Source organism: Hemicordylus capensis, chromosome 1 (genome assembly GCF_027244095.1).
Source record: "Hemicordylus capensis ecotype Gifberg chromosome 1, rHemCap1.1.pri, whole genome shotgun sequence".
In the NCBI taxonomy this organism is placed as follows: domain Eukaryota; kingdom Metazoa; phylum Chordata; class Lepidosauria; order Squamata; family Cordylidae; genus Hemicordylus; species Hemicordylus capensis.
The window spans coordinates 267,811,207-267,831,826 of NC_069657.1; the positions used below are offsets into that span (position 1 = coordinate 267,811,207).

Sequence of the window (20,620 nt, forward strand, 5' to 3'; positions counted from 1 at the left end):
TGTGGGAAAGAACTGTGAAGAAAATATAGATCTGGTTCTTGAGGCTGAGCTTGGTCAGCTGATAGATTGTGGATTTCTGTGGGCTTCTTGCTAGGCCTGACTTCCAGAGGAGTAGCCCTGTTAGTCTGTTGCAGCAAAAACAGCAGAGTCATGTAGCACTTTAAAGGCTGCCAAGTGTATTGTAAGGTAAAGTGTGCCGTTCAGTCAATGTCGACTCCTGGAAACACCTATATTGGGCAGCAGCGATATAGTAGCAGAATTTATTTAGTAAAAGTATCTGCAAATACTTAATTGTGCTTCAGTAAAGTTGTCAGTCTTTATGCTATAAAAACCTTGTTTTTACCGTACCCAAGAACTGGGTAAGTCACCATAGGTGTTCTAATCCAGTCTTCCCAATCTGGGATGAGCCCCTGGTGGCGCAGTGGTAAAACTGCCGCCCTGTAACCAGAAGGTTACAAGTTCGATCCTGACCAGGGGCTCAAGGTTGACTCAGCCTTCCATCCTTCCGAGGTCGGTAAAATGAGTACCCAGAATGTTGGGGGCAATATGCTAAATCATTGTAAACCACTTAGAGAGCTCCGGCTATAGAGCGGTATATAAATGTAAGTGCTAAGTGCTATGTGGCGGCGGGCCTGGCTGCTGGGATGAGGAGGCAGCGGTGGGTGGGCCCAGGCGCCAGGATGAGGAGGTGGTGGGCCAGGCCGGCCGGCTGCTGGAATGAGGAAGCGGCAGCAGGAGGGGACAGACTAACTTGAAAGCCAATGAGAAACCACGGGCGGGGTGGGAGAGGAAGCGGGCTGGGTGAATGCTCTGCGCCCGGCCAAGTAAGTGTTTATTTTTTATGCAACCTCAAGAGCATGTAAAACATTTGTTACTATGTTACCAGACTTTCAGCCATCCTTTTGCTTATTACTTAAAGGTAGGTAGAAGGAAAATCTGATTAGATTTGTGTGCACAACTTTTTTTTTTTTTTTTTAATATATATATTTATACCTCGCTCCTCCAGTGCACTACTGCTCGGGGTGGCTCACAACAATGAGATAGACATGAGATACAATAAAAGGAATAAACTTAACTAAATTAAACAAGAAAAGAAAAAAAAGAAGAAGAAAGTAGTCAGATTAAAAACCACAATCATTATTAGGTTCAAATTAAAACTGAAAATTTATAAAAAGCTAAAGAACCTACCAGATGTAACACAAAAATAATAATGGAGCATTAAAAAGCCTACTTAAAAAGGTGTGTTTTAAGATGTTTTTTAAAAACACTGAGGGAGGGAGCATGGCGAAACTCTTCAGCGATTGTCTTCCAAAGCCGAGGGGCAAGAACTGAAAAGGTCCTGTCTCTAGTCCCTGCCAACTGGATCTCTGTTAGTGGCGGGGTCATGAGCAGGACCTGAGATGATGAGTGGAGGACCCTGGCAGATTCATATGGGCAAATGCGGTCCGACTGGTACCCTGGCCCCAATACCAGCACCTTGAATCTAGCCCGGAAGTGGACCGGTAGCCAATGATGCTGACGCAGGATGGGTGGAATACTCGTGAAGCAATTTGCACCCACGAGCATCCTTGCAGCAGCATTCTGAACCAGCTGAAGCATCTAACAATCTTCAAGGACAGCCCCTCATAGAGCGCATTGCAGTAGTCCAATCTGGATGTTACCAACGCATGAGTGACTGAGGTCAGGTCTGAATTCTCCAAGTAGGGTCACAGCTGGCGTACCAGCCATAGTTGGTAAAAGGCGCTTCTGCACACTGCCGCCACCTGTGCCTCCAAGGACAGTGTTGGGTCCAGAATAGGGATGTGCATGGTCCGGACCAGTCCAGCTTATAGGTGCTTCTGGACTAGGGATGTGCACGAACCGATCCGGAGGCCATGTTGGAGGCCTCCGGACCGGTCCAGCGGTCTGGCACCGTGGGGGGATCTCCCTTTAAGGGCGGGGGGGTAGAACTTACCCCTCCCGGCGCTCTTCTCCCTCTGGCACTGTAGTTTTAAGCGAAGCTTTTGGGGCGGCAGCGTTCCTCACTGCCGCCCCTGCCCCCGTCGTCACCTGGCAGTCTTCCTAATAGCAGTACGCATGTGCGCGCGGCGGCGCGCATGTGTGCATGTTGCCGCTGCGCGCGCGCCGCCACGCACACATGCGTACTGCTGTTAGGAAGACTGCCAGGCGACGACGGGGGCAGGGGCGGCAGCGAGGAACGCTGCCGCCCCAAAAACTTCGCTTAAAACTACAGCGCCGGAGGGGGAAGAGCGCCGGGAGGGGTAAGTTCTACCCCCCCCGCCCTTAAAGGGAGATCCCCCCTCGGTGCCGGACCGCTGGACCGGTCCGGAGGCCTCCAACATGGCCTCCGGATCGGTTCGTGCACATCCCTAGTCCAGAAGCACCTATAAGCTGTAGACTTTGTCTTTCAGAGGGAGTGTGACCCCCTCCAAGACCAGATTTACCTCATTGCTCGGATGATCAGTTCTACCAACCCAGAGCGTTTGGATTGAGTTTCAGCTTGTTTGCCCCCATCCAGTCCAGAACAGCCTCCAAGCCCCGGTTCAGAGCATCCCCTGCCTCCCTGGTGTCTGCTGACTTAAAAGATAGGTAGAGCTGTGTGTCATCAGCATACTGATGGCACCGCAACCCACACCTACGGATGACCTCTCCCAGGGACTTCCTGCAAATGTTAAACAGCATGGGGGACAGAATAGATCCTTGTGGCACCCCATAGGCCAATGCAAGCTGTTATGATACAGTGGGTTGAAAGGAATCAACATGCAAGTGTGCCTACTAGTCCTTTGATCTTCCCCATGAGCTTTCCCAGACAGCAGGCTTTACTGCGGTTTTTTTTGCAAGCCTTACTGTGAGTTCGAAGTTGCCTCCAAAAGTGGATTTTTAAAATCCCAGATATAAATCAGGCTACACTCCGACACGTAATGAAAAACACAAATTGTGTGATACTGGTAATAATACCGATAAATTTGGCCGATATGTGAATGCACATCTCCATTCTGGAGGAGATGTGAACTAAAAGCCGGATGTGAAAAACTTCCTGGTGAAGAATACTCTTACATAACTGGATGGAGATCCACTTGTTGGCGGAGGTGTCCAACTGAAGCAGAAAGTAGTATTTAGCCAACCGTAAAGTGGGACTTCCCCTGAACAAGAAGTAGCTGTGCTGAGCTTTACACTGGCTAGAAACCCTAGGGCGCTGGACAGGGACTCCATGGAAAAACAGAGTTAGGGCTTGAGAGAGGAGGCAACAAGGATGAGGTGGTCCAATAGTAGACCTGAAATGGGGTGGGTACAAGGAAGAACTACCTGGTAATAATAATAATAATAATTATTATTATTAATTTGATTTCTATACCGCCCTTCCAAAAATGGCTCAGGGCGGTTTACACAGAGAAATAAACAAATAAGATGGATCCCTGTCCCCAAAGGGCTCACATTCTAAAAAAACCATAAGATAGACACCAGCAACAGTCACTGGAAGTACTGTGCTGGGGGTGGATAGGGCCAGTTACTCTCCCCTGCTAAATAAAGAGAATCACCACGGTAAAATGTACCTCTTTGCCCAGTTAGCAGGGATTAGCAGAATAAGCCAATAATGGAGAACAAAACACATTACTGAATATGGTATTTGGTTCCTGTGAGGTGTGGTTATAAACAGTGTACCTCAATGAAGAATCAGGGTCTACCATCTTGGCTTGACCCATGTGACTTTAGCATGCTGTTTGTCTTTTCACTGTATAGGCTGGCCATTTCTGTTAGCCCATGCCTTTAAGCATGTTGTCTGCCATAATTATGTGATGCTGCAGTCTATTCTGTTTCTCTATAGTGCTACTTGAAACTGAATGTGATGTAATAAATAGTACATTGTACTTCTAGTCTGTGTTCTCTATGGCAGTGGGCAACCAAATGGAGAGGACTCAACATTTGGTTCTGCAATTTAGCTACTGGACAGGACTGTAGCTGCAGATCTAATTATCAAAGGGGCTTGCTAAAAGTTCCAGTAGATAAAGTATTAATGTGGAATGGAAACATTAGCCCTTGTATCAAGTGAACTGTGGTTATTGTGGACTGATATTTTAGTTTGCTTTAGTGGCTGTGAGTACCATACATTATTTCAGCTTTAATCAATCCGGCATAAATGGATTTGTTTTTGTATGAATTCTAAGCCAGAGGAAAAGGACAACAAAAAACTTTACATTTCAGTTGTCTAAATACACCTGCATTAAATATCTAGTGATTGCTGTCTGGAAAGGAAGACCAGGTTTATAGTTTTCCTTTTTATAAAGCCAAAGAGCAACTGTAGGCAAAAAAAAACTAACACAGGGAAGTCATTTCTGCAGAGCTGGCACTGGTAAACTTGTTTTTCGTTGCTTGAGTGATCCATGTATAAAACATATGCTAGCAATTTTATTCAATAAAGCTCTAGAAAGCTAATAAATTACATTAGCTGAGCACATCCACATGACCATCATGCGGCCTTTAATCCTGGTTGCATAGTGGTTGGCATTTACTTTTATCATGGTATGCATCATTCAGCACTGGCAATGCTGGTGTGAATGTATGGCTTCCAAGATGCATGGCGATATATTGGACAAAAGATGCTTTAGACTGACGTGCACAGTAAGTTACTAAATACTTATTATTGCACTTCTCAGATTTCTTAATGTTGTCCAGCACAATGATTGAATGTAGTTCACTGTGTAGTGAACGAACTGTGCCAACTAAGAGATGACTAAAGTTGTGATAATAAGCACAGTTATTGAGGAGCAAACCTCATTGAATTTAGTGGGACTTCTGATTGAACATGCATAGGATTGAGCTGCAAACTTTGGTTAAGTAAATGGGAATATTTCAGAGTTACTCACGCTTAGTAAGTGATTTCAGGATTATAGCTGCGGTGACAATGTTGGTAAAGGACAAAGTAGTACAGAGCTGAAGAAACCGCTGTTGCATAACTTAGCCAAACATTGTAAAGTGTTAATGTTTATAAAAGTACTTTCCTTATTTAACTGGGACAAAGATGGCGAGAATAATCACATTTGTATCCTGCCTTTTCTCTGAGGTAAGTGCTGCACAACTTGAATTCTCCTGCAGATGTTGAACTACAACTCCCATCATCCCTCACTATTGACTGTTGTGGCTGAGGGTGATGGGAGCTGTAGGCCAAAAACAACGAGAGGGATGAAGTTGTGCAGCCCTGGTAAGAAGCTCAGGATATTGTACATGGTGGTATTTTGTTTTTCTCTTCAAATAACCCTCTGAGGTGGGTTAGGTTGTCAGGTAATGTCTATTGCACTGTTCTTCAATGCAGGGGTTCTCAACCTTGGGTCCAGGGGCGTAACTATAATAAGGCAGGGGGAGACAGTTGACTGGGGGCCCACTGCCTTGGGGGCCCCCCCAGAGGCAAGTCACATGACTGACTCCCCCAGCTGCGCACCCGCCCGGGCTTCCCTCAGTTGTATTCGTCCTCCAAAATTGAGGTGTTAAGACCTGGAGCTACCAGAACAGCATGTCTTTCTCTAGTACCATTAAATGACTTGCATTGTCCACAATTTATAAAACCTTTAAAAAAATAATTTAGGATGATGTTCTATTGTGGCACATAGGTGTTGTGTGTGTGTGTGTGTATTTACTATGCTTTTTGTTACCACTATTCAGCCTCATTTAAGATTTATTTACTTCATGAGCTGAGCTTCAGTGAGGGGGGGCCCATTTTAAAATCTTGTCTCTGGGCCCACGCCAACCTTGCTACGCCCCTGCTTGGGTCCCCAGATGTTGTTGGACTTCAACTCCCATAATCCCCAACCAAAGGCCATTGGGGCTGGGGATTATGGGAGTTGAAATCCAATAACACCTGGGGACACAACGTTGAGAATCCCTGCTATGTTGATACTTTTGTTGTCTTCAGATTTAAGGAAGGGGCTGTGTGAGGGGTTGTTATACATGCTTCCATCCTATGTAAACATGAATGAAGGGTTAGGGGTGAGGCATGGGAGCCAAACAAATGGAAGGTGTTCTTGGTACTAAAGTAGTGTGTTGGGGCTGTAATTATATTGTATCTAGATTAGAATTAGGCGGCAGGCTTTCCAGCAAAGTGGAATGAGTGGGAGTATATGGGAAAAGGGGAGGGTCTTAGTAAAAAATGGAATGGAATTAGCCGGAATGACCCCTTTGAAAACCAGTTTGGATACCCAAACCCGTGGGCTGTGCTAGAGACAGTGGAAAACAATATTTTAAGACTGAAATATTTCCAAGAGTATGCTTTTATTAACCACTGCCAAAAATGGAGCAGAATGGTGGAAAGGCCTGCAACAGCCCGGAACGGCCCCCTGACAGTCACAGTAGATCCCAAAAACTGCGGGATGTGCTGCAGACACTGGAGAACAATTTTGTAGCACTGAAATATTTCCAACATTGCACTATGGTTCACTGCCAAAAATGGGATTGAAAGGCTGTAACACCCCATTCTGCCATTTCTTTCCCATTCTGGCAGTGAAGGGGTTAATAAAAGTGCACTATTGGGAATATTTTAGTGTTACAATATTGTTCTCCGGTGTCTTTGATTTTTAAATTCATTTGAACTTGCTCAGAGCTTATAGGAGAGAGAGAGAAAAATACAGTACAGTTAAGATTCACCACAATCTAACGAATTAGCACAGCTTTTTGTTCTTATTGATGCTGATAAACTAATAATTATTCTGATAAATTACCTTTGACAGTTAGTTAGGTCTGCAATGTGACTTCTGCTTTGCCACAATAAATCTATATATATAAGATTTATATAAATAAAAAATCTGAAGTAATTCTACTGCTTCCATTGTTTAAGACTCTACAGCAGCCTCTAGATGAGGATGAAACAATATGTATATCACTAGAAGTCCTGTACTTAAAAAATGAACAGGCTTCTGAAGTAGCCCTTACTTCAAAGTGATCATATTAAGGCGGGTCTCACGATCCGTGAGACCCGCTTTTGCCAAAATTGCGGGGAGAGCGGGCTAAACCCGCTCTCCCTGCAGACGATCAGGGCAGTAGCCCTGGGCGGCTGCATTGGCCACCCACATGATTGTCGGCTCTGTGACAGAGCTGGTGGGGGCTGGGTAGCTCGGGGGCCACGCGGCCCCTGGAAGCCCCAGTATGCCCTGCACGAGTGCGCAGGGAATACTGGGGAGACCCCCGGAGCCGGGAGGCGGCTTTTCGCCTCCCCTCTGGGGGTCTACTCGCAAGTAGCTGCGCCGTGGCTACTCAAGACCATATAGCCCGCTTTTGCGGAGCACTTGCTCCGCAAACCCGGGCTAAAGGCGGGAGTACTTAGGTGGGTTACCCACCTAGGAACCACCTGGCTCACAGCTGAGCCCAATGGTTCCCACAATCAGGAAAAATCGGGCTAGGCTTTCCTAGCCCGATTTTTCCAGATCGTCAGAATAGCCCCATTATCTGTGGAGTCTTGTGATGGGCCCATGAGTGAAGACTACTTCCCAGGATGACTCCTCCTTTCCCCTTCTCTACCACCAACATACAGCTTCTATTCCCCTTTTGTTCTGTGTACTTCCCCAACTCCACCTTCAATGGGCATTTCTTTCCTAGAGTTCCTTATCTTCAAGCCCTCAGAAGAAAAGCTGAAGGAACTGGGGGTATGTTTACTATAGAGAAGGGAGGACTGATGTGGGACATGATGATGGCACTCTTCAAATGACTGAAGGGCTGCCACGTAGAAGAGGGCCAAGACTTGCTGTTTGCTGCCCCAGAAGGCAGAGGTAGATCTAATGGGCTTACGTGGCAGGACTTGAGAGGATGAATTTCAGTGGAACGTTAGACGAAGCCCCTTAACAGGAACAGTACTTTGGTGGTGGAACCAGTTGCTTGTGGTGGGTGGTGGAACATAGGAACATAGGAAGCTGCCATATACTGAGTCAGACCATTGGTCTATCTAGCTCAGTATTGTCTTCACAGACTGGCAGCGGCTTCTCCAAGGTTGCAGGCAGGAATCTCTCTCAGCCCTAGCTTGGAGAAGCCAGGGAGGGAACTTGGAACCTAGATGCTCTTCCCAGAGCGGCTTCATCCCCTGAGGGGAATATCTTGCAGTGCTCACACATCAAGTCTCCCGTTCATATGCAACCAGGGCAGACCCTGCTTAGCTATGGGGACAAGTCATGCTTGCTACCGCAAGACCAGCTCTCCTTCCCTTTAATGGAGGTCTTCATCTGTTAGGGATGCTCTAGGTTTTTTGCATGTAGTAAGGGATGGCCTAGATTGCCTACAAGTTCCTCTCCAACTCCTATGATTTTTGTGCCTGTCTCTTCCTCAGGCCTCTGTCTTCCCTCATGCTTCCTTTAGTTTCAGTACTGAAGATTCTGTCTCCTGCTTCTGAACTTTGGGACCTCTTCTTACTCTTCCTGCTATCTTTGTCAAAAGAACAATTCCTGTTTTATAGAGTCGGTGTGGGATTTTAGTTTTAGCCAAAGCTACCACTCTCCCCCGTCAGAGGAGAATTCCTGTGAACATTGGAGCACACTGGTATCCCCTTAACTCAGCCAATAGGAGCCTGGGCATTGCGTAGCTAATGTTGCTAAACACACTCCCTTGCATGACTGATATATAACATAAAGTGCATTATAAACCAAACAATGTGTATCTGCAAAATACAGACAATGGGATACAGAACGAGGCTTGTGATTCAACCTGATAAGTGTCTTGAGAAGAGGAAGATTAGATGTTCTCCTAGAGGGTAAACTTCTCATCTTCCCACTACAGTCTCCTCTAATACATAAACACACCTGATCCTGTTCCCTTTTGTCTGGCCTCTTAAGCAATCCTCTCCCACTTTCTTTAGTTTTGTTCTTGAGTCCAAGGTTCAGGTTGCAGTTCTGTTGTTCAAATAATTTTAAGATGTTTTTACTCCAGGAGCAACAAAGAGATTAGGGATGGGCAGGGAGCATTGTGGTGTTTTGTTTTTTCCAGGTTCAGGCATATTTGTGGCATGATATGTAAGGATGTTGCATTCAGTTATGACTGGAAAGTGTTTTACCTGTGGAGGAGGGTTTTCTGTTTATTTGTTTTTACACACTACAGTCCACATACTTGCCTGCTTCCCCGCTATGTAGTGTTGACTCCCTGGGAAGGATGAGAATTGGCATGGTGTAGCAAGTGACTAGAGTGTTAGTCTCAGACCAGGGAGACATGGATTCAAATCCCTATTCATCAGGGTTTACTGGGTGACTTTGGGCCAATCACTATCTTTCAGTTTAGTCTACTTTACTGGACTGTTGTGGAGGGGGAAATGGGTTCTACAGCACTACATCTGTCCCATCAAATAAAACAATACGGTGGCAATAATACAGAGAAACCCTAGAGAAACTGAGTTGATTAGTTTGGATAAAGTGCTCAAATTGCAGGGGAGCCAGAGAAGGGTCTTGTTCTCTTACCTTTTCTGACAGTTCCTGTGGCAACAGGTTTGTTTGTTTTAAATAAAGGGGGCTATGATTTGGCTATAACTGAGGGGAATCGGAGGGTGGGACTTTGCAGATATTATTAAAGACCTGCCAACCAGTGTTCTCTCTTTTTTTTTCATCCATGTGTGGAATGAGTTTTGTTCTGGGCAGCAGTATCAAGGCAGTTTGTGCACACATGCATTCAGAGTGGGACCTTCATGATTAAACGTGAGCAAGATCTAAAATTTACTGAGCGGACATTTTTTCCTTGGTATGGGGAGGGCATCCTAACGTGATGGGTTATCAAGCTCTGCATGCTCCGAGACAGGACCAATCAAAATTCAGGTCGATCATATGTATCCAGACAGCTGTCACTCATCCCCAATTCCAGTCCTGTCTCGCTCTGCAGACAGAGCTTGAGTATCGCTGTGAGGAAAAATTTCACAGCCTTTCTCCTTTTTTATTTTAATAGTTTTTACTTTGGGATTTCCTCTGTTGAGGTCTCTCTTATTCGCAATATGGAGCCTGATTATATGGGGGATATGTTGAAGGGTTCCCTTCCGGAGGGCCCCTTCACAGAAGCCGCGATTGTTCCCTCGGTGGCAGGGACAGCGAGCTTGGGCCTAACGGCCATTGATAAAGGAGAGGAGACTACTGTGAGCCAGGAGGCTTCTATTCTGCCCGCCCCGCCGCCCAAGAAATCGAAAAAGAAAACTAAACACCTAAAGGAAAAGGGCATTGTCAAAAAGAAAAAGCATATATGATCACCTGGCATCATGCCGCTGAGCGAGAGACTGCAGTTGAAGGCAGTTCGGGTGCAGCAACCTTCCGCTTTCCCGCCCGATTGAACTGCCGAAGGCGCAGCGGCCATTTTAGCTCTCCTCTCCAAGTCTAGCCCTGCCGTTCTTTTTAAGAGCAATGGGGAACCTGGGTGCAGGACGCCGATCTCTGAACCCTTCCAGGGTTCTGTGTCTATTAATGACCCCTCGCGGGGTCCGATTAGCGCGCCGGCAGCGGTCTCCGTGCTCGACCCTCCTCAGGGTCCTATTAGCGCGACAACTTCATGTACCGCCCTCGACCCTGCTCAGGTTCTGTTTAGCGCGCTGACGCCACTCACAGTCCTCGACCCTCCTCAGGGTCTGTCTTCTGCTGCTGCTGCTATGTCTACCACTGCAGGTGTTGGTTTGTCTAATATGCCTCCACTCCCTGGCGGCAAACAGCCGTCCCTGGGTGAGTTAATTTGGTTGGGGGAGTTCATTAAGAGGCATTGTCTGGCATGGGTGTCTCCTCTGCTAAGTCAGTCCGCAGACAGAGCTTGATTAGCGCTGTGAGGAAAATCTTCACAGCCTTTATCATCGTCTTTCACTTTCTCTGACTACTTCAGGCCAGTTTCTCCCTTCCTTTCTTCTGTGTGCAAGGGTGGGAAGGGAATCTCCAATTGCGCTCATTTAGCTGCTTATTTTGATTACGTTAATTATTTTAATTTTGGATTTTGGTCGGATTATTTCCTCTGATTAAGGCTGTATTATTCTGACTATGGAGCCTGCTCATATGGGGGATATGTTGAAGGGTTCCCTTTCGGAGGGCCCCTTCACAGAAGCCGCGATTGTTCCCTCAGTTGGAGGGACAGCGAGCTTGAGCCTTTCGGCTAATGTTAATGGAGAAGGAGCAACTGTGAGCCAGGAGGCTCCTGTTTTGCCCGCCCTGCCGCCCAAAAAAGCAGCTACAATAGAGCCTCCATTCTGTGGACTAAAGAGCTTGTTAAGCTGATACCTCCAGAAAATCTTAAACTCCGCCAGGGTTTAAATAAATTGGCCAGAGCTTCTGCCCTTATGGCAGACTCGGGTCTGGACTGCATACAGCACGCCTCTTGTGCCATGGCAGCCGGGGTGGCACTGTGCAGAGGATTATGGTTAAAAAATTGGCGGGTAGATGCCAAGTCCAAGGTCACCTTGGCTGCTACTCCCTTTCAAGCCAAAAGGGCCATCAAGGACGTCTCTCAGGAGACTGGCACACCTTCAGCCGGTGGCTTGGATCAGAAAGGTTTTCCATCAACCTCTATTTCAGCAGCCACTATACCTTTTCCACCATTTTTAAAAGATGTTATGTTTGCAGAGTGGGGTGTGCTGGGGGCCACTAAACCTGCCATATCCTTTCCCCAAAAATTGTATGCCTTACCTCCTGATATAACGGCTCTTTTGACAGTTCCTGTGGTGGATGGACCTGTGGCCCAGCTGGCCACCGGGGCACTGGTGAACAAGGAAGGAGATGACCTTCTTAAGACACCAGAGAAAAAGAAAGCAGATCATCTGCTGCGTAAGGCTCATGAGGCATCTGCAACTGTCATAAGGGCAGCTGCCACTAATTCTAGTTTTGCTAGAGCCTCCATTTTGTGGACTAAGGAGCTTGTTAAGCTTGTACCACAAGAGAATTTAAAACTCCGCCAGGGTTTGAATAAGTTGGCCAGAGCGTCTGCCCTTATGGCGGACTCTGGTTTGGACTGCATACAGCACACCTCTCGTGCCATGGCAGCAGGCGTGGCAATCCGTAGAGGTTTGTGGTTGAAAAATTGGAGGGCAGATGCCAAGTCCAAGGTCTCCTTGGCGTCTACTCCCTTTCTGGGGGGGAAGTTATTTGGCGAATCCTTGGATCCTATTTTAGTGGACACAAAGGACAAAAAAAAAACCATGCCGGTTGGGCAGGGTGATTCAAGGAGGAATTTCAGGGGAAATAACACCTTCCAGAATTCCTTTCGTTCCTTCAGAACTTTCAATAGACCTGCCAATCAGGGTGGATTTGATTTAAATCACGATTTAAATCACTAGCAGGGTGGATTAAAAAAAAATCCAATTTAAATAAAAAAAATCTGATTTAAATCAAAAAAATCCAATTTTTTTGATGTAAATCGGATTTTTGATTTAAATCGGATTTTTTTGATTTTTATCCACCCTGCTAGTGATTTAAATCGTGATTTAAATCAGTTTGATTTAAATCAAATCCACCCTGCTGCCAATACAGGGTTTAGAGACAGCTACCGAGGAAGAGATGATCATGGATCTTCCTTCAGGGCTAACTGGCATCACCCCTGGAATAACAGGCAGAGGATCAGGAAGAGCACGTGCTGGAGGTTATGTCAACGCACAAAACCGTAAGCAATGACGCGATATCGGTGGGGGGCAGGCTTCTGGAATTCGCAGAAGCCTGGGTGCACAGCACCACGGATCGATGGGCATTGAGAACAGTAAAGCACGGCTATGTTATAGACCTTGTGGCAACTCCTCCCAATTTTCTTTTCTTAACACCTGTCTCCAAGGTGAGGTCCAAGAGACTGTTGCTGGACCAAAGCATCCAACAATTATTAGACATCCAAGCGATAGAACTGGTTCCGTTGACGGAATTATGTGCAGGTGTCTTTTCTCTTCTCTTTTTGGTGCCAAAAAAAAAGACGACTCCTGGCACGCGAGTCTGGATTTGAAAAGATTGAATCAGTTTGTGCGAAAATGCACGTTTCGTATGGAGTCTTTAAGGACAATAAAGGTAGCCATACACCCGGGCAATTACTTGTCCTCAATAGACCTTTCAGAGGCATACTTACATCTACCGATTCATCCTGCCTCTCGCCAATACCTGAGGTTTGCTTACAATCAGAGACAATTCCAGTACAGGGCTCTACCCTTCGGGTTGTTCTCAGCTCCTCGTGTATTCACCAAACTCATGGTGGCAGTGATAGCTTACATGCGCTTGTGGGGGATCCATGTTTACCTGTATCTGGACGGCTTGCTCGTGAGATCTCTGTCCTACCATCAAGCCTCCAAGGACATAGCTCAGGCCGTCCAGATACTAGAGGATCACGGGTTTGTCATCAACCGTACCAAGAGCCACCTAAACCCATCTTGTGTACTCCAGCATCTGGGAGTCGTTTTCGACACAAGATCGGGCACAGTTTCTCTCCCAACGGACTGAAAACAGAAGATTGCCTCACACATCAGGCCATGGCTGTCCAGGAAATGGGGTTCCCTCACGTCTCTGGCTCAACTCATGGGCTCGATGATCGCCTGCCTAGAATGCACGCCCTGGGCCAGGTGGCATTCGAGACCACTTCAAAGGTTCTTGCTTCCTTATCAGGAAGCCATTATGGCAAAGAAGCAGATAAAACTTCGCTTACCACGGAAGGTCAGGAATTCTCTCCTTTGGTGGCTGTCACCGGCAATAGGAAAGTAAATACTTCTGGAAACTCCCCAGAGGATTGTGGTGATGACGGATGCCAGCCTCTCTGGTTGGGGGGCCCACTGCCTGGCACATCATGCGCAGGGGTTGTGGGTTCAGAAGGATCTGGAGAACAATATCAACTGGCTAGAGTTGAAGGCAATTCAATTAGCTCTTCTGCAGTTCCGTGATCTGTTGATAGGGAGACATGTTCTGATAAGGACAGACAACGTGACCGCAAAAGCTCACGTAAATCACCAGGGTGGCACAAGATCGAGGCCCCTCATGCGGGAATCCGACTTACTATTCGCATGGGTGGAAATTCACCTACACTCCATGACGGCGGAACATCTGAGCAGCACAGAGAATCTACAAGTGGATTGGCTGAGCCGCCAAACAGTGGATCCAGCAGAGTGGGCCCTGCATCTGGAAGTCTTTGAGGAAATTGTCTACAGGTGGGGTTGTCCACAGCTGGACCTCTTCGTGTCACAGGAAAATGCCAAACTACCAAGGTTTTTTGCAAGGTATCTAACTCCTCACGCAGAAGAAGTGGATGCTCTCATGTCTCCCTGGCCGCGGGAATTACTTTATGCCTTTCCCCTGACTCCAATCCTGAGCTCCTTCCTAAGAAAGTTCCTATTAGAAGAAGCAGAAGTCGTTTTGATAGCTCCTTATTGGCCGCGAAGACCCTGGTTTTCCGACCTCCCGAGTCTCTCAATCCAACCACCATGGCCTCTCCCCCTAAGGAGAGATCTACTATCACAAGGACCTCTATGTCATCCGGATCTGGTCTGGCTATGCCTTCACGCATGGAGGTTGAGCGCATTACCCTAGATTCCAAGGGATATTCCTGCCAGGTGCAAAGGGATATTCCCGCCAGGTGTTATCATAGCGTCAAGAAGGCCGTCCACTTTGTGCATTTATCAGGTTACCTGGTCAGCCTTTTGTTCCTGGGGGCGGAAGCAGGACTTTGTTCCATCCTTGGCGGGGGTTGCAGAGGTGCTGGGGTTCCTTCAAGCAGGTCTTGAGAAAGGTCTGCGTCCCAGCACATTGAGGAGGCAAACTTCAGCCTTGTCCTCAGTGCTGGACTTAGCAGTGCCTGGTTCATCTTCCTTGCACCCTCATATTAGACGTTTTCTAAGGGGAGCGAGCAACTTGGCTCTGCTTCCCGTACATAGGTTTCCCTCCTGGGATTTGAATTTAGTTTTAAATGCTCTTACTAAGGCTCCGTTCAAGCCTCTTCGTTCAGCTCCCTTGAGAATTTTGTCCTTTAAAGTATTGTTCCTTGTGGCCATCACCTCGGCATGAAGGGTTTCTGAACTAGCTGCCCTCTCTGTGCGCGATGAGCTATGCATTTTTCAAAGGAGTGTGTTGTTTTGAAGTTGGATCCCACCTTCTTACCCAAGGTTAATTCCATCTTTCATAGGAGCCAAGATTTAGTATTGCCCTCTTTCTGTCCTAGTCCTGCTCACCCTAAGGAGCGTGCTTGGCATACTCTGGATGTGCCCAGGGCACTTAGATTGTATATTAAAAGATCCAAAACCTTTAGAAAAACGGATTCCCTTTTTGTTTCCTTTCAGCCATCTTCCCTAGGGACCAAGGCATACAAGGTTTCAGTGGGTCGATGGATCAGAGCTGCCATATTGTTGGCTTATGAGTCTCTTCACCTACCTGTTCCTCGTGACATTTCTGCCCATTCCACTCGCAGAGCCAGCACTTCTGTGGCCTTTTCAGCTCGCGCCCCCTTGGAAGAAATTTGCAAGGCGGCAACTTGGGCATCAGTGTCTCCCTTCATTAGGTATTACAAGATTCCGTCTTTTCACGCTGCTCAAGCGGCAATAGGAAGGATGGTATTGCAACAGGTTGTCTAATCATTCGCTCCCGCCCTTGGGATTGCTTTGGTACGTCCAGTCACGTTAGGATGCCCTCCCCATACCAAGGAAAAAGAAACATTGGTAGACTTACCGTGAAGGGTTCTTTTTCTGGGTATGGGGAGGGCATCCGGCCCACCCGCGAATGTTTACGACAGATATTCAGGGAGGTGGGACGACTCCCAGGGTTGCTTAATTCTTTGCTGTCACTGTTTCTGTACAACTTCATCCCTTGTGGACTATTTTTTCTCTCCTTGCTCTCTGTATTTTCTGTGCTCAACAGTCCTGGAACTGGGGATGAGTGACAGCTGTCTGGATACATAAGATCAACCTGAATTTTGATTGGTCCTGCTCTGAGCATGCAGAGCTTGATAACCCGTCACGTTAGGATGCCCTCCCCATACCCAGAAAAAGAACCCTTCACGGTAAGTCTACCAATGTTTCTTTTTTTAAAAAAGTGTGAGCACACACGCACGCCTTAGAGGGAACGCTGCTCCCAACCTTTACCTCCATCATTCAAGCATTGGCTGAAGGGTAGTGGTGGATTTCAGTTGCTGTGCAGAAGGGAAGTGTGCACATGCTCTTGTCAGACAGATTTTTTTTTTAAGGTGGTCTTGGCAAAGGTTTGAGAGACCATTGCAGTGAATTTCCATGAATGGGTGAAACCAGAGTCCAGGGCATGGTCAGAGGGCACCCAGTACAGGCACCTTGCTGAAGCTAAGCAGATCTAGGTCTGCTCAGTGCCTGAATGGGTGTGCACAGTCTTGAGCTCCATGACAGAAGAAAGGCAGGATATAAATGTAATAATAAAGACAAGGTGTGGGGGAGGAGAGACAGAAATGAACACAATAAAAACACCTGTAGGATTCCTTGGTCATAACAGTTCTGAGCCAGTCACCTAGAATGCAGTTGATTCTATGCTGTGGCTTGCTTCCTCCCTCCCATGCTCTAGGGCTCCACAGCATACCCTTGGTCTGTCTTGGCCCTGCCTTACCTGCTTCCTCCGCTCCTTGTGACTGGCTGGCTTGGTGCTCAGGCTCAGCCCTCCCCTCCCCTAGCCTGACTGACAGGCTTAGCCAATGGAAATGCTGGCTGATGCTCAGTGAGGAAGGCATGCTGCCTGACACTCCTCCCCCTCTTGGAGAGGATTAGCTGTCTCAATTGGTGGGATGAATCCTCTGATCCAGGAACCAGTGGTGCAGCATGCCAGGGAGTCGGGTGGGGGGTGGGTGGGCTCCAGGTACCCTCTGTGAAGCTTCAGAGTACCTCTAGGGGTTCATGTACCCCTGGTTGAAAATCCCTGGGTTAATCAGTTGATTGTCAGTTGTATACCAAAATTATTTATTATTATTATTACTAAATTTATATCCCGCTCTTCCTCCAAGGAGCCCAGAGCGGTGTACTACATACTTGAGTTTCTCTTTCACAACAACCCTGTGAAGTAGGTTAGGCTGAGAGAGAAGTGACTAGCCTAGAGTCACCCAGCTAGTTTCATGGCTGAATGGGGATTTGAACTCGGGTCTCCCCAGTCCTAGTCCAGCACTCTAACCACTACACCACGCTAGCTAGCCAAACTCATTTTATATGGTCCTTGCTGAAAAATCAAAGCATGTCCCACCTGTATTTTAGCCTTTGCTCTAATCTGCCTTTTCAATGCCAATAGTGTTGTATGGCAACCACACATAACATAAATCATGCTTTTAGAGTTGTGGAAACATCTGTAAGGCTTGAAGATGTGCAGAACAGTAACAAATGTGCTTTTCTTGTAGAACATACACATACAGTACTAGCTGGCATCCAGATTATGCTACTCATGAGTAGTCCCAATACAATGAATGAGACCGGTTATACTGGATTTATCTTCATTTATGGGATCTTAAAACTCCTCCTGGAACCCCATGGCACATCTGCTCTGATGTGGCACAAAATTGGGTTGATCATGAAGTAGCAAAGTTCACAGATTACTGAATTATTAAAGATGGTAAAATCCTGAGCAGGCTCAAGTGTTCAAAAACTATTTCACTAAACCAGATGAATAGGTAAGAGAATGGCATTAGAAGATAGGTGTATGTGATGGCTTTCACGTTGGCTGTGCCCAGGAATGAGATCTTGAGACCAGACTGAAAGTTTACTAATAATATCTTCATTTAGGCGTTATTGCACGAGTGTACAGGTGTCTGTGAAAATGGCTGTATGTACATTAATTTAAAAAATGAACCTCGATATAGGCCTCCAAATATGCAGAATACAATTAAGAAGTATACTACTGTACATGTATTGAACATAACACAGTTTTTAGAAAGCGTGTGAAATTTTGGCTTTTTACCCAGGCTTTTATATGATTGCTGCTGATTTGTATCTTTTATGGTTATATTGTGCTTGTTTTTTAATCTTTTGATCAGATCTGTATTTTTATATTCTAGCTGATATTTTAACTGTGTAATTTTTGTAGTCTTAACTTTTGTGTAAACCACCTTGAGATAGCTTTAATGAAAGGCGGTATAGACATTTAACAATAAATAAATAAATAAAATAAACATGTGAATGGGGCTAATGTCAACTCAATGTACTGTACTGCAGTAGTGAAAAAATAACCTCTGCTAACTGGGGTTTTGGTGAGTTGAGTGTCTAGCAGAGCTATTACCATTAGCCACACATTATTCAAATTCAGAACTGAAGAACACAAGTGTAAATGAATCCAGTTTTCAAGGCTGTGCAAGACTGCCCTTGGTTGGTGCATTAAACTTGTGTGTTTCAAGCAGGAGGGTTGGAATTTGTCATGCAGAGGTACTACTGTCCTCAGAAGTACTATCCACAGATCTCTGGAGCTCTGCCTGAAGTTAAAGATGATGTTGTATGGCAAGAACTGCTTTGAGGAAGGGCAATAACGAGAGAGAGAGAGAGAGAGAGAGAGAGACTACTGGGAGTAGTTTTGCTGAAATATAGTTTATTATTTAATAATCTAAAATATTGGTATTGAATTCCCTTGGATTTGGCAACAGGCTTAATAGCTGTTCCACAGCAGTAGCTTGCATTTTCTGTTCCCCTGTCAAATAGCTCACATGCTGCACTCCTTTCACTTTTGGGGGGGAAAATAATTTGCCTGTTCCTAGTTTCTTGATGTTTTTTGGAACATGCTGTTGATTGAAAGATGGAAGCTTGGTTGGTGGAGTTAATTATATACTGAGTTGCCTCATACAAGTCATATTTGACAAGCTTGTGAAAGCCAGCCTTGACTGAGGACACTGGAGAGACGTGTGCAAAGATTTAGTGTGGAATGCCATTTCTCATTGAGTTGCAGGGATGACAATTGGTGGGAAATATTTAAACCTGTTTGTAAGTGTATACTGCCAAGCACACTCACTGCTACCAGTTACGAAAAAGACAAGGGGGAGAGTTAATAGAACTCTCTCGCTATACTTTACTATGCTGCTGTAGAAATAGTGGGGGAAATTGTTGCAGTTTCATACCAAATAGCATCTTGCAAATGCTTTCTTTTGGATTTTCAGTATTTTACATTTGTTAAGGTGATGGAACTAAAAAAAGAGAGGCCTTTGAGAGAGAGCCAATCCTCACTTGCAACTATAAACCACAAAAACATTACTCTGGTGTCTTTCTCCAAACAGCAATCCTCTGAAAAGCTACCTGTACAGGAAGATGGTTTATTTCACAAGCCAAGAACTCTTGTGAAAACAAGCAGTCTGTCTTGGGAAGGGGAGAAGGTTTCCTGCTGTAACTTACCAGAAGTTCAAGAAAGCGGTGGCAGACAGGTCAGTTTGATGGGGTGGAGAATGCAAATTTAATCTGCTGAAATGTTACGCTCAAATAATGTAGGGGGCTTAACTTATGTGAGAGAAAATGGAGCTTTCGAAGCAAATGAAAATAGCTTGGGACTGTGCAAAGGGTATAGAAATGTCCCCTGGAACTGTAAATTTAATTTACTGTTAACAGGATCTTAACCTATTTGACAGTAATATCTAATTCTATTTAGGAAGATTACTTTCTTGAAAAATTTCCTTTCTTAACAAAAGCAGACTCAGTAGACTACAAATACAAAAAACCATCTAAGTTATTTTAAATTGTTGTTTACTGACTTTATACCCCTTAGGTGCTTCAGTATTATGTGTACATGTATCTTAGTTGAGACATTCAGACATGTGTACCAACTCTTCTGCATTAACTCCATGGTTTGTTTCTATATATTGTAGTTTTTGGAGTCCCTAAGTGTTGTATGAAGGGTTGCTTGTAAACACAGAAATTGTATTATACAAATATTCAAAACAAATGTTTAGCAAATTGTACATGTAATTAACATTTCATCTGAAATACAGCTCTTTAATGTTTGAAGAACTCTATCTGCATCATTATATACTTCCATAATTTCTGTTTGTTCCTCCTGAAAACAAAGCATCCTTTGAGAATTTTCTAGCAAATTACCTAAAAAGGGGTAAATAATCTGTATCATCCAAGTGGTTTGCTCTGCTAGGAATCAATTTGTGGGTAGTATACAACTTCAAAATAATAGTAATTACTTGGAAAGGGAAACTACAATAATTATAGATAATCTGCTTATTGGAAATGGATACCAGCAATCATTCTTAGCAGTACAGCAGGTCACAATGGTTTAAGCAAAAGTTGCTTCAGTCGAATTCTAGACAAATTATGCAGGTGGTTTTAGTACTTTAGGGTATATGTAGCAGAGAAGTCTCTACATTTTAATAACTTTGTATTTAATTAAGTATAGATTCTGTAACTTGACTTATAGAGGAATTACCTCTATATGAAGCACCTTGCAGCTTAAGGGATACCACTACTTTTTTTTTTTTTTTTTTAAGAAAGTGCTTTGGTGCAATATACTTTATTCTGTTTGTTCTTAGTTAGTTGTAATGTAAATATTTGCCTAATATTTTCTTCTAATTTTAATTTCATGTACTGTATAATTGGTGATATTTTACTATACTGCCACTGCCCAGAGACAGAGGTTTGGGGCAGTCTACAAATTTGAAAAATAAATAAATAAATTTAAATATAAAGTTCAGAGTTCTTAAAATATAACTAACTTAGCTAAGACCATTAAAATTTAGCTTTTGGGTGTGTTTTTCAAAGCCGAGTAGT

General features: G+C 45.1%; 1 protein-coding gene across 7 annotated transcripts in view; it reads left to right on the forward strand.

Annotated features, from left to right (window-relative positions):
* The window catches only part of ATP7B (ATPase copper transporting beta), a 72,936-nt gene that overhangs the window by 773 nt on the left and 51,543 nt on the right, over window positions 1-20,620 (forward strand). For 3 of the 7 annotated variants that reach the window (XM_053285081.1, XM_053285083.1, XM_053285084.1), the window contains exon 1: window positions 16,755-19,275. In XM_053285081.1, coding sequence (XP_053141056.1) covers window positions 19,036-19,275 — 240 coding nt within the window. In that variant the 5' untranslated portion in view covers window positions 16,755-19,035. Of the gene's footprint in view, window positions 1-9,829; window positions 10,659-15,612; window positions 15,931-16,754; window positions 19,276-20,620 lie in introns of those variants that run through there. The other 4 variants (XM_053285088.1, XM_053285085.1, XM_053285087.1 and 1 more) reach the window with 3 other exon arrangements.